Source organism: Cygnus atratus, chromosome 2, assembly GCF_013377495.2.
Source record: "Cygnus atratus isolate AKBS03 ecotype Queensland, Australia chromosome 2, CAtr_DNAZoo_HiC_assembly, whole genome shotgun sequence".
In the NCBI taxonomy this organism is placed as follows: domain Eukaryota; kingdom Metazoa; phylum Chordata; class Aves; order Anseriformes; family Anatidae; genus Cygnus; species Cygnus atratus.
In genome coordinates this window covers 142,395,344-142,408,210 of record NC_066363.1, presented here as the reverse complement: position 1 = coordinate 142,408,210, position 12,867 = coordinate 142,395,344, and the positions used below count along the sequence as shown (strand labels likewise).

General features: G+C 45.1%; 1 protein-coding gene across 2 annotated transcripts in view; it reads left to right on the top strand.

The window, feature by feature from the left end:
* SYBU (syntabulin) overlaps positions 1-12,220 on the top strand; it is a 41,482-nt gene extending 29,262 nt beyond the window's left edge. The window contains exons 4-7 of one of the 2 annotated variants that reach the window (XM_035546227.2): positions 5,474-5,576; positions 7,628-7,828; positions 8,809-8,958; positions 10,112-12,220. In XM_035546227.2, coding sequence (XP_035402120.1) covers positions 5,474-5,576; positions 7,628-7,828; positions 8,809-8,958; positions 10,112-11,225 — 1,568 coding nt within the window. In that variant the 3' untranslated portion in view covers positions 11,226-12,220. The remainder of the gene's footprint in view (positions 1-5,473; positions 5,577-7,627; positions 7,829-8,808; positions 8,959-10,111) is intronic. The other variant, XM_035546228.2, reaches the window with a different exon arrangement.
* The last annotated feature ends 647 nt before the right edge of the window (positions 12,221-12,867 follow it).

Below are 12,867 nucleotides of genomic sequence, written 5' to 3'. Positions count from 1 at the left end.
AAAGCTGTCTACAGAGACAGCATTCCATTTATTTCTCTGTTTGCTGCTAGTGAACACGTATGCGTACTTTGGTCCCATTGCCATATAACAGGATGCTTTTAAAGGCAAGGAGGCTCAGTGAATTTAAGTGCTTTACATCTTAAGGACAAGCTGTCTCTGTCAGCCCTGTTTTATTTACAGCTCTGTTTTACTGGGTGACTATATGCAAAATGTAGCATCAAGACTGATACATATAGAGAGACTGTGTTTATGGAGTCACAAGGTAGGTAAATTCTGTGGTTTATGTATGTTGGCAGCTATGAAATAATAATCAAATTGTAAATCTGACACACAAAAAGACTAAATTTTGATAAGCTCATATGCTTCCTGAGTTTTGGGAAGCCAGTTCTGCCAATCAGCTATCAGTGTTCCTGATGCAAATGTTACTTGAACTTTTTCCATTTTTCCATATTTTAATATTACTTTTCATATAAAAAATGAACAATAGAATGCACACGAGAAAGTTTCATCTTTAATCTTTTGAAAGGAAAAAGATTAAATGCTAAAGTGCAAGTAAAATTTTAATACTGAGGACAGAAGATCGGACAGCGTGGTATTTGACCACCTGTAATGGCTAGAAGTAGCAGACTGGAATGTGGAATACTGTCCTTCAGGCATGCATGTGGGGTTATTGTGTGTCTGTCTGTGTAAGAAATGTACATGCTGAGTTTATATACATGTATACATACAGGATGTGGTATTTCGGTGTTTGCATACCGTCCTGGTGGATCCGATGTACCTAATCTGTTCTGCCTGTAAAAGTTCTGAATGTAATGCACTGCACGGTCACTGTACTGTAGCATTATCGTAGTGCTGTGGCCGAGGCAATGAATAGAGCAGGGTTGAAGATGTGGCTTTTCTACACCCACAAATGTAGGTGGAATGGCTGTAGTGCGTGAACAGGACAAACATACAGCAGTGCCCACTGGAGGATTACCTGGCCATGCACAGGCATCATTTCCTCCTCCTTCATTTTAATTAAGTTTGCAATTGCATCACGCATAGGATGGAGAATTTGGCCGTGAGTAATGAGTTGAGGCTGCCCAGCCACTTGCAGTGCTGCATCAGGATGCCTGGTCAGGGTGCAGATAAGTGCCATCACCCACCCAGCAGGCTTCAGCCACCCTCTCTGCAGCTGTGTGGTCCTGCACCCATGCGCCACATGCCCCTACCACATCAGGCTGCACAGCCTGCAGTCACAGGGCTGGAGGTTCCTTTCTCTTCCCCTCTATGCTGGCCAGAGCTACGTGACGGTCACAGTGCTGTCAGGGCAGCAAGAAGGCTAAAAGGCAGCAGTGAGCACGATGCTGGTGGCATCATGCTGTTAGCTCGGTGCCATTGCCCACCGAGCAGTACAGGGGCAGTGGCAGATGCTGCACAATTTTGCTCCTGCATCTCAGATACCCATTCAAGGCAAGAAGCAATTCTGGAAAATGTTACAGCAGAAGCTGGTGCTCTTCCCAGCTCACGGCTGTGCTCCGCCCTGCCTGCAGCATGCGTGTGCTGCTGCTCGGGAGCCCGCTGCATGGCCGGCCGGAGCGACGGGCTGCGCCAGCATTTCTGTCAGAGCATATTCCTGTGTCAGCTCACCTGCCAGCAGCCTATTGATGCTGTGGTGCCAGGCGGCTGCAGCGTGGAAGATTATGTGAATGAATTTCAAAAGATACCTCAAAAGCTGGCAGCTCAACCTGTGGGGTCTGTTGTGGGAAAGAGTGGGTGATACAGCCCTCTTCAACAGGGGAGCCTCGGATTAGGGCAAAACAAGTGTTATGGCCATTTAGGATTAAAAAAAAGATGTTTTTTGAGAGATGACAGTTGCTGTCATGGTTAATGCTGCTTCTGAGGGCTGTTCTGCTGCTTGCATTTGTGAGCTTTTGCAGCCACATTGTCACAGCAACAAAAATAGTCAACAGGCTTCCTTGGGTTGCTGTCTGTGACAAAATGGCTGTAGGAAGGGTGAGGGCCTGCGTTCTGCTTCTGCCTGTGCTCTTTGTTAGAGCATTTGTAAGACAGAAGTAATACCCAGAATAGTATCTTGCAATTTATATCGTATGGGTTATTTTGCGTAGAGGTACCTACCAAGTAGGAGAAAATATTTTTAGTTCTCCTAGTAACATTACTGTTGAGCTCTGTTACGTGCAGAGCTAGCTTGAACATAACTAACACACTTGGAAACATTACAGACAGCGACCCCTTTAATTTATAAAACGTTCTGGAAGATTCTATAAATATACATATGCTTCATTTTGAGCATGAGTATTCTCCTGTGCTCAGTGTTAAGCTTGTATATAGTGGTTATCAGAATTGGGGCCAGAAAGGTTAATTCTTGCTCTGCAGAAGCAGTTCCTGGTTTCAAATGCACTTCAGTCTTTCAGAAATCTCAGCATTTGAGGTGGTTGCATTTCCAGGCTCTGTTAAATCACATCTGCAGTACCTAGCTTGGCAGCCCTTCCCAGCACTACGCTGCAAGCCAAACAGGTCAGGGAGAGGCTATTATTAAGCCTTGCTTCCTTGAAATGCTTTCAATAACAAGATCTGATTATGATGTGGTCTGCTTAATCATAGATGAGCCCCGGCCAGGGCTCGTTTCTCTGTGTAGCAGCCAGTGCTGGGCTTTGGAAAGCTGTTGGCGGCTTGCAAGGGCACGAATGCTTTGGGGGCCTGAACATCGGAGGTATGAAATCCGTGCGACGTGTTTACCTGTTCGGGTCTTGTTTGTAAAAGTAGATTTGCGTGGTTCCGAGGCAGTGTTGTTTGTACTGTAATCTCTTAGATGAGAGTGCTTTGTTTACCAGGAAAACTGCTGCAGCTTCAGATATTATGTCCCACGGTCATTTCACTTCCCCAAGGAGAGGGTCACTGACATCTGCATTTGTAGACACGATATAAATATTCTATGGAACAAAGCAGAGTTGTCGCTCTGCCTCCCCGCCCTTCCCTGCCTCTGCATGTGGTTTCGATTTGCTTAGAGCCGTAGCAACTTGGGTCACTCCGGGTCTGGTTATCAGGGATGTCGAACTGGATATGGGATTGGCTAGGCGCGGTAAAACTGGGTCCCTGGGACAGCTTTTTTGAGAACTAAGCTATGAATTTCCATGCTTTGAAATCAGACCCTGGAGTGGGCTGGGCTGGGCCAAACGGAGAAACAGGGAGTGATGCCTACAGCTGTCTGCGTGCCCGTGAAGGCCCTGGCTGCCCTCTCGCGCCTGCTCCTGCAGCCCCACGCCTCGCGTCACCCTCCTGTGAGGGACGCTTGGCCCTGAGGGCTGCCGGCAGCCCTGGCACACACCAGCCATCAGTGAGATGGTGGAGGCTGTTTCAGAACAAACTCCTCTTGTAAAACCCCTGTCCTCTATGATTTAGTGGTCTGCAGGTTTTGCTAGTTTGGAGGCATGGTTACATTTCTGTCACAGACTTCTCGCTCAGCCCCTAGCGGAGTCAGGGCCAGCTGCGTTGCTGCCCCCACTCCTGGCTGCCTGCTCCCTCTCCCCATAACTGTGGCTTGGAGCTGTCTTTTCTGTGGGGAGCAGAAGACATGTTCCTTGAATACTCCTTTTATTGGAGCTCTACAGTGTGAAAACAGCCAAGACACTGAAATGTTTTTCCCCTCTGTGGTGGACTTCTGCCCTGTCATCACAAGGGACCCCATTAAATGCTTGTGACTGGGCCGAGGTTGGTTTTGTGCCTGAGTTTGTGGCACTCCCTTGCTTCCACGTGTGTGACAGGTACCTAAGCTTGATCTATAGCTTGCGGCCTTGCAGCCTAAAAAAGAACAATGAAACCAGCTGGATCCTGCTGAGTCCTGCAGCGTCCAAGCAGGCGGCAAAAGGACGTCACAGGAAGGGCAGCGCTTTCCTTGCTGAAAAGCCAGAGCGCTTCTGGCCAGCTGCTATTCAAGATCGGGTGGACAGGTTGGAGTCACGAATCATGTGAATCCTGGCACTCAGACTGTGCAAAATTGGGAAAATACCGAGTTAAATCAGAAAACCTGTGAACCGAAGGCCACTCGGAGTGGTTGCTAAATGCTTCATCCCGTTTCAGCCTGTGTCTGTGAAGAGGTGCTCTGACGGTGTCTTCTTCCATGCACATTTCCAGGAGCATAAGATCTGCCTGTCAGCTTTGTTAAAGGTTGAAGGATCTGTGAACTTAAAGGTTTATTTGCCATGGTGGGGATCACAGCAGCTGTAGCTGCATCTCCCCCTCGTGGAAACGTGGCTTATAGCAAAAATGAGTTCTCTGCTAAGTCCTCAGCTGCTGAGTGGGGCAGGTGGCTGTGGTGGGGGCACCGAGGGCCAGTACCCGCAGGGCCCTGTCATCAGCCCTCAGGAGGGCTCCAGCAGGAGGCTTCTCCCGAGCCTTGCCACCACCCACAGCCATCCCCGTGCTCATTTGGGAGGGCACCAGGGCACCCACCGCCCTCTGCTCCATCCTGGGTGGTGTGAAGAAGCAGCGGCTGCGAGATGCCTACCAGTTCTCAGGGAGCAGGTGCTGGGTGATCACGGTGTGCCTTCCTGCTGAGCAGCTGTTCTTAAAGACCTCAAAAAGTTATTTCCATTCCCTCAAATAAAGCTATTATCTGTCATTGCAACCCTGCAGCGTTAGACTTGGAAGTGGCTTGGTACAATGGCAATTTGAGTGACAAACAAATCCTAACATCAGGGTTTTCTTCCACATGGTAAGACTGTGTTAATACATTTATCTACTACTGACCTTAGCAATATGGGATCAGTTGTTTCATATTTAACAGCACCTGGGATACACAAGCTGTAATCTATAGGAAGTCAGTAATCAGATAGGTGGCTTAACACCCAAGAAGCACTTGAGAGCCAGGCATTATTATTAAGGGATTATTTTAAAGCTGTTAGAACTGCCTTACTATGCTTCTGTGCCACATGGAAACCTGCATATATAGAGACAGATAAATATATATATTGCCTGTTAGCCTATATACATTTATACATACATATACACGTACATCAGCTCAGAAACCAACCTAGAAGCAGCTTTCCTCTCAGCAGATACTATTTTCATATGGTTTGAAACAAGAGAAATGTAGTTGCAGTTGGATGCTTTTAATCACCATGCTCTTGAAGGAGCCATGTCAGCAGCTTCATTCATATACTGATAGCTGTGAGAAAGCAAACAGGTTGTCATAACAAATGTTTCTAGCCTGGTTCTAAAATGGCTTCTGTAGAGTGCGGTGTATGGTGTCCAGATTTTTTTTGAGCTCTTGTTGAAGTGCCAGTTCTGAAGAAGTGCTGAAAATCTGGAACATATCCAGTGCTTGTCCTTGGGGATGTTTGAAAATTCATGTAACTTCTAAGATTCACACAACGCAGACAAAGGAAGGATGCTTGTGATTCATTGTTATTTTGCAAATAGTCTTTGAGTTATAATTTCCATCATATCTTTACTCTTCCCTTTTCCTTTCCAGGGAGTGAAGCTGATTTTAGCTCCTCAAGCAGCACAGGCAGTATTTCAGTTCCTGAAGTCCGTATGTCTGCTGCTGGAAACAAAAGATTTTCTTTTTCTCGCAAGTAAGCAAACTAAATTTTCCTGTGTATTTCAAGTGTCGCTAGTGCAAAGACTGCAGTGTAAGATCTTGCGATTAATGCGTACAATATCACTACTTCCAGGTTATGACCTTATTTTCTGTAGGACGAAGTTGACAATATTGCCTTTAATGTTCTTTTCTGAAACACCCTCATCCAGCCTTTATATAACTAAAATTATATGCAAATAAAAAAGATGATCATAGTCATCTACCTCAATGAACCTTTCATTGAAAGATTTCATTATGTTTTCTCCATATCATCTGTGAACTGCAGATCTAGACAGCTTGTGAATACTGGGGTGTTTGGATGAAGCAGTGCACGTTGTGCTCTGCCCACGCAATCCCTGCTGGTACATTTTTTTGAGTAGGTGGAAAGAGTTCAAGTTGACAAGACTTGTTTCCTGCCCTTTGTGGAGTCACGAGAGAGGAGCTGGCAGGCAGACTGGGACCAGCAGCAGGATACCCATATGCTGAAGTCACACAGACTTCTTCAATGTGGCCCAGTGTACAGAGATCAGCAGAATGATGCTTAATGAACAATTTCCTATCTGTATCATGAGACTGTTAAAAAAATAAGGGTCAGTTAAGCTCTCTCTGGATTAAATCTAACAATATAAAGTTACTACTTGTGGAAAAAAACTAGGTGTAATATGAAGCCCTAAAATGACAAGAACGTGTAATTTCATTTATTATTGTGTATTTAAATATAAACATAAATATTAGACTATACTGACCTACTTAATTGGATAGAAGTCCTCTGTAATAATGCTCCTTCAAATGCATTGCTGTGTTATTACACAAAAGTCAATGCTGTACTGTACAAAGTGGAAAGAGATGTCTCCTTTGTAACACGTTCTTTTTTAACTGTTTGTTTTAACTCACTATGAAACATTTCAGTGTTGTCACAAACCACAGTCCTTCACTTTATTGTAAAATAATTGTAAATTCACCCAAACCACAGCACCGTGATGAAGGCTTGCAGCATAGCCAGTCAGCCATCTGTTCCTGATAAACTGTTCCATTTTCAGAGAAGGGAGGAAACCAATTCAGACAATTTTAAGAAGAGATTTCTCTTCATAATTCTGTGGTATTTTAATTTTTATGTTTGAGCCTTCTCTTTTGCTGGCTAAATTTGCCTTTTTCCATATTTTTTGAAATCTGCCCTTTCATTAGAGTTTAGAAAACCAACTTCCAGTAGAGACTGAAGGTAGCAGCACAGTAGTGTAGGAAAGCGTATCAACTGAACAAATGAAGAGTGCACCTCTAAAAGCTGTCCCCAGTGCCCCAGTTCTTTGGTGCTCTTGGACAGTGCAGATATGAATTGCATTCAAGCACACACAATGAACAAGTTAGTTAATAAAGTTTGGGAAAAGAAAGGTAGGTATGTACAAGAGAAACTGTAAGGAAGAAAAAACTGTGCTTTTCTTTGTCTATTTTAATACCATTTCAGCCTGCTCTCAAGGTTCAAACTATATCTAAGCAAATAAATAGCTGACAGTGACAGCTGAAGCACCCAGTTTGCCAAAGGCACAAAAGAACAGTGGCTCAAACAAAATCTGTTTTCACTTCACACGGCGATCCCTCAGGCTGCTTGCTGAGGAATCTGACAGAGGTCTTACAACAAGCCTCTGTCAGCCTCCAAGGCTGGGCATCTCTCTGCAGGCCTGGCAGGGGAAAGCTGAAATGTGGTTCTTTTGGAACTAGTCAGGTTTGTAGCCCTCTAATTACTTAATGGAGTCAGAGGTTCAGGGAACGTGGATGATCTGATGGAGTCACTGGGAACTGTAATGTAAACAGAGAAATGTGAAAATGAATGCCAGAGGTTTCCTAGATCATATAGTTCAAACTAAGACCCTCACAGTCGATGAAAGAACATGCAGTGGCTGATGACATCTAGGCTCTTTTTCCAGCTGCTCACAGTTATTTATCTGTTCCAGTGGTATCTCATGGACAATTTTGGATGTAAAGTAAGACATAACGGGTTGTGTGACAAGGATAACCCAATATGCTTTAACCATTCTGGTTCCTCTCCAGTCGTGGCCCTTATGGTCGGAATAGTGGATCGTCATCCTACAAGTCTGCAGCCAGCCCACCTGCTCTCCGTGAAAAGGACCTTTTGTCTACGCTGTGCAGAAATCAGCAGAATCCTGTTAGCATCCAACATCTTTATGGGGCTTCTCCCCCTAGCAGTAACTCAGGAAGTAACAAAGGAAGTGACAGCAGCCCAATAATGAGGCAAGTGTTTATTTCATTATCCCAGAGTTCAGTGCTCTGCACTCGAATGTGGGAACAGCCAAGCAAGTCATCTTGCTCCTCAGCGTAGGTGTGACTCCTCGTACTGGTGGCTTGACAGTCAGCAGGGTGCTCCAACCCATATTTTCCTACCACTGCAAAAGCTTTTTTGTTTCAGCACTGTAAAATTAAAGGTTACTCTCAGTCAAAGGCCTCTTGTAGTTGGTTTTCACTTCAAGGCAGGCTCTTTCATGTGGTTTCATGCCATCAGTTCCCATGTGGATTTACTGGTTCTTTCACATAAGGGTCCTTTTGCTTTGGGGAGACTTGGGTGTGGTACTATAGAAAATACTATACACTCAGGCAAAAATTCACCCTGCCTAGCCTTAGGCATCTACCCAAGGAGTGCAGTTTCCTGTAGAGGGAAGAAAACAGATGCCTGCCAGAGGCAGAGATGCAACACAGTGCAGAGACTAAATTGCCACCATGCTGCTGCTGTTTCCGTATCTCCTTTTCTCTCTCAGACAGCTCAGCAGTCCAGCATGTCAGATACACACCTGAAGCTAGACAGGGTGAATCTAGGTTTCAGTGTGCACAACTTTATAATTCATACGTGGATCTAAACTCGGTTCTTACATTAACTTACTTAGCTGTGTCGATAGCCTGTCTGCTCTTGAACACTCCACCCATTTTAGGTAAGGGGATGTCTTGTTATTTTAAAGATAAATGTCTCTTTTGGTGTAATTGCACTGAGACCAAGTGCTATAAATAGGAAATGTTTCACTATAGCCACATATCAGCAGTTCCCTCAGGTATTTTGACTTACCAGAGTGAGTCACTTGTGCTGACACTGAGAAGCCCCAGATGAGTCAAGTGTAAACTCAGTTTTGTATCAGTCAATATGGTATTTTTATTTTTGCCAAAGCTGAAGAACTGTAGGAGTGATGTTATGTGACGGTTTGTTTGTCTTTTTTTCTTTTCAGGCGATCAGGGAGATACCTGTCTTGTGGTGAGAACCGTAGCATTAAGCCACTAAATCCGGAACAGTATTTGACTCCTCTACAGCAGAAGGAAGTCACAGTACGACATTTAAAAACAAAGCTGAAGGAATCTGAGAGCAAGCTTAAAGAAAGGTATATTTCATTTCAGAAATCAGAGTTGTAAAGGTTTTTTCAAGAACATATAGGGATGGGACTGCTGAATGTTTGACTAATTTCTTCACCTCATAAAGTTGTAACTAAGAAATTTAAAATACAATCAGACTGGTTAAGTTGTTTTCAAGGTATTTCAGGTTTCATCTGCTCAGTAAATACATACCATGCAGTTTATTTGTGCATAAAGCTGGCTCTTTTCCCTTTGAACTTGCCTAATATTAGGCAATTTTATTAAAAATAAAGGGTATTTTTGTCAGTCTGGTTTAGCACCAAGAATTTTTATACATAAAACAGTTTTATCCCTGCAAACTTGTATTACTTTAGTCTTCTTTCTACCTCTGTTGGTGAAATACGACTTCAAAATGTGCTCCTTATTCCCTAATGAAAGAAAAGCTGTTACACAAACCAGTGAGTCCGCTTGTGTTTTTGTTGCTTACATTGAATTTTTCACAATAGCCCTCTGTATTGGTGCTGAGCAAAGAAGTGACGATGTGCATTACACAGCGACAGATGTCATTTCTTTGACTGAAAATGGGCTTTGAGAGCTGGGTCTCCAGCACACACAACCCAATCAGGCATGAAGGGGCGTTTGAGTGTCCTCCCCAGGCAGAGTCCCAGGGACCCCAGGGTGCAGCTGAGGCCAGCCCAGCCTCTGCATCTCTCAGGTCTGGAGCTCGCCTGCCGCGTGAGATCAGCGTTACCCTGGCTGCAGGCACAGAGCTGCTTGCAGGCATGGACAACGTGTAGCGTGTGCTCTCCAGGCAGACATTTCTCCGTTCCTCCAGGGCAAGGCAGTAGGTGAGGTGCAAGTGCTGTACTGATTGGATCCAACCTACAGGCCACCACTTGCACCTCCAAATGTCAGGGATCATGGCACAACCCTCAAAAGTGCCACAAGACTGCTGACTGCGTGGTGAGGTTGGTGACTCCAGTTAGCGGTCAGCCAGCGTGTCTTGGCAGCTGCCTTACAGCTCTGCTGACTCTCTCAGCAGTGTCAGCAAGTGGCGCGTGGAGGAATTTGCCTCCTCCGTGGAGCATCTCCTCTGCCTAGCCATCCCGGTGCAGTGGAGCCTTTTGTTGACTCTAGCTGGCCAGTCAGCAGAAGTGTTACAACGTTTTTCTTGTGCTACAGGGAGACAGAAATAGAAGAGCTGAAAACTCAGCTGGAACGCATGAGAGAAGACTGGATTGAAGAGGAGTGTTGCCGTGTGGAGGCACAGCTGGCCTTAAAGGAAGCGAAAAAGGAAATTAAACAACTCAAGCAGGTTATTGAAACCATGAAGAACAACTTGGCAGATAAAGACAAAGGCATTCAGAAATATTTTGTAGACATAAACGTTCAAAACAAGAAACTGGAATCTTTGCTGCACAGCATGGAGATGGCTCACAGCGGCTCTCTGAGCGACGAGTATGTGTCTGACTCCCCAGGGAAGCCGTTAGCTCTGTACGTCAAGATGCCAGAAAGCCTCATCACAGAGGACCAAGCTTTGGAGGAGATGGGCAATAATGAAGCAGTGAGGAGCGAGGACACTGAGGACACAAGTAACACAAGTAACGAGAGCGATTCGTCTAAGGAAAGTTTAACCACTGCAAGTTCTGAAGTGAGTGATCCATCTTCCTCCAGTTCTGTTGTGGATCGAGAGACACATGAAAATGTTTCTGATGAAAAACTGTCTTCTTCTGAGAAAGAGGAGGAAAGCAGCAACATGACAGCGGAACAGTCCATTCAGACCGACGTGCCACGTGGCCTAAATGTGGAGTTGTTCATTCAAAATATCTTCATATCTCAAGATTCCCCTCCTAGCCCACCTTCCTCAGTGAAGGAACTGAGTGAGTTTTCTTGTGGAACCTACACTGTGGATTCTGGTATGGTGGTGGACTTAACTCCAAACAGTCCAAACTCTGCCATCTTGTTGCCTTCTGTGGAGTCTCCACACAGAAATGTGGATTGTGAAGTTAATGAGAACCGGGTCATGAAAGAACTGGATTTTACAGAGCCGTGTGATGAAGAGTTATGGTATGTGAATACTTGCTCTCAGACAGGAATAACGAAGAAGCACTGGAACAGCAGCCTCCTTGTAGATCTCCTGGCGGTAGCAGCCCCCGTCGTACCCACTGTCATGTGGGCCTTCAGCACTCAGAGAGGAGGAGTAGACCCCATGTACAATATCGGAACACTGCTTCGTGGGTGCTGCCTGGTGGCCCTGCACTCACTGCGTCGTACACCCTTCAACATCAAAACCTAATTTCTGCTCAGTCACGGGGCACCAGGGGGCTGAGGAGGCAGTGGGGGGGGGCCGGGGGGTCAGGGATAAGAGAAATACTGTATGTTCTGGCAGACTGCATTGTTTTGCTCTTGACTATTTGATTTGCACTATAACTTGGTTCGAAAACATGTTCCTTGTTTCAAAATGACAAAGCTGAACCCTGCAGTTTCTCAAAATGTTTGTAACTGGCATAGGACTGTATTGCTGCCTACAGAAATAGTCCTCCTGTGCCCAGTCACCGGGTCCCTCCCCTCTGCTGGCGTCTTTCTTGTGTCAGCGCGTCTGCCCAGTGAACAGGATGAGGGGCAGCAAGCAGAATTACAGCTAGCACTGCTTCGGGTTTGCTTGCTGAGTTAGTTTAAGCTCAGTTTCCCTGCCCGCTTCACTGAGCAAATGCACTGGCTGAAGGGCAGCATGTGATGCATACGTGAACAAACGGCGAGAGGAAGGTGGGGTATTTCCTTAGGCATCACTAACTTAAAACACTTGTGAAACTGCAGCGTTAAGTAAGATGGAGGCTCGTTTCCCCAAAGTGTATCACACGTGTACTCTAGAAAGCATGCTAGCACTTTCCATGTGTTGTCTGAAACGTCAATTCAATTTAAAAAAATAATAATAATCCATATTTCCCAGGCAGCTTCCAGCACATCGTTCATGCCTGTCTCGTGTAGTGCTCTTCCAAACCTGCAATTGCTCGAGCATTCCACTGGTCTTGTGCGTATGAGGGGACTGTAACCAAAAATGTTAAGTGGGTGGGAGTCTTGAAACGTGTTACAATGGTAAATATAGGGGTGGATACACTTTGAATATTAATGTTGTTTTAAAGTCTTAATGTATTGGAACGTGATAGTCATTCGAGCCATGTGAAATACCATCTATAAATGTATTGGGTTTTAACTTATTGTTTATTTAATAGCTTTATTGTAAATTACCTTTATAATCACAAGTTCATTAAAGCATGTTAGAAAACTTACAACCGTACGAGTGTCTTATTTTAGCAAAGCTATTAAAAAATGCTCTGTTTCAAATGAGGTATCACATACATAGCCAGAGGAGGCTCCATGTGAGGGCATAAGGAATCGTCAGGACCCTCAGAAGAGAGTTAGGTTGAGGAACAACTGATTACAGCGCCCAGTGGAAGCGCTCCGCAGGAGGAGGCTCCGCTTGGTCTGCAGATGCACCCGCCACGCGCTCAGCCGCACCCACACTGTACTAACAGAAGCAGGTAGCCTCCTTCTTACCCCATCATTCCTAAATATCTCCTGTTGTGAATGAAAAAAAGCATCATGGAGAATGCCTTATTCCTATTTTAAAATGTCTGTTCAAGGCAAATGGACCGATTCCTTAGCCCCAGTGTTAGCATCTTTATTACAATCGTGGGTCGCTCTGTTACATCTGCTGTTGTTTAAGTGCTCTTCACTTTGAGTGGTGGGGAAATGGAGCATAACTTAGAGCAGAAAGTGATCTCCAGTTCCAGGAGAGACACTCACCTGTGACTACCCTGGTTTCTTTTGTAGCAAGCAGGAAAAAAAGCAGCACAAACCTCGCCACATGTAAAATTTCAACAGGCTCAACTCACTTCACACCCTGTTTTGGGCAGGCTCCATATAGCAGCAGTGTT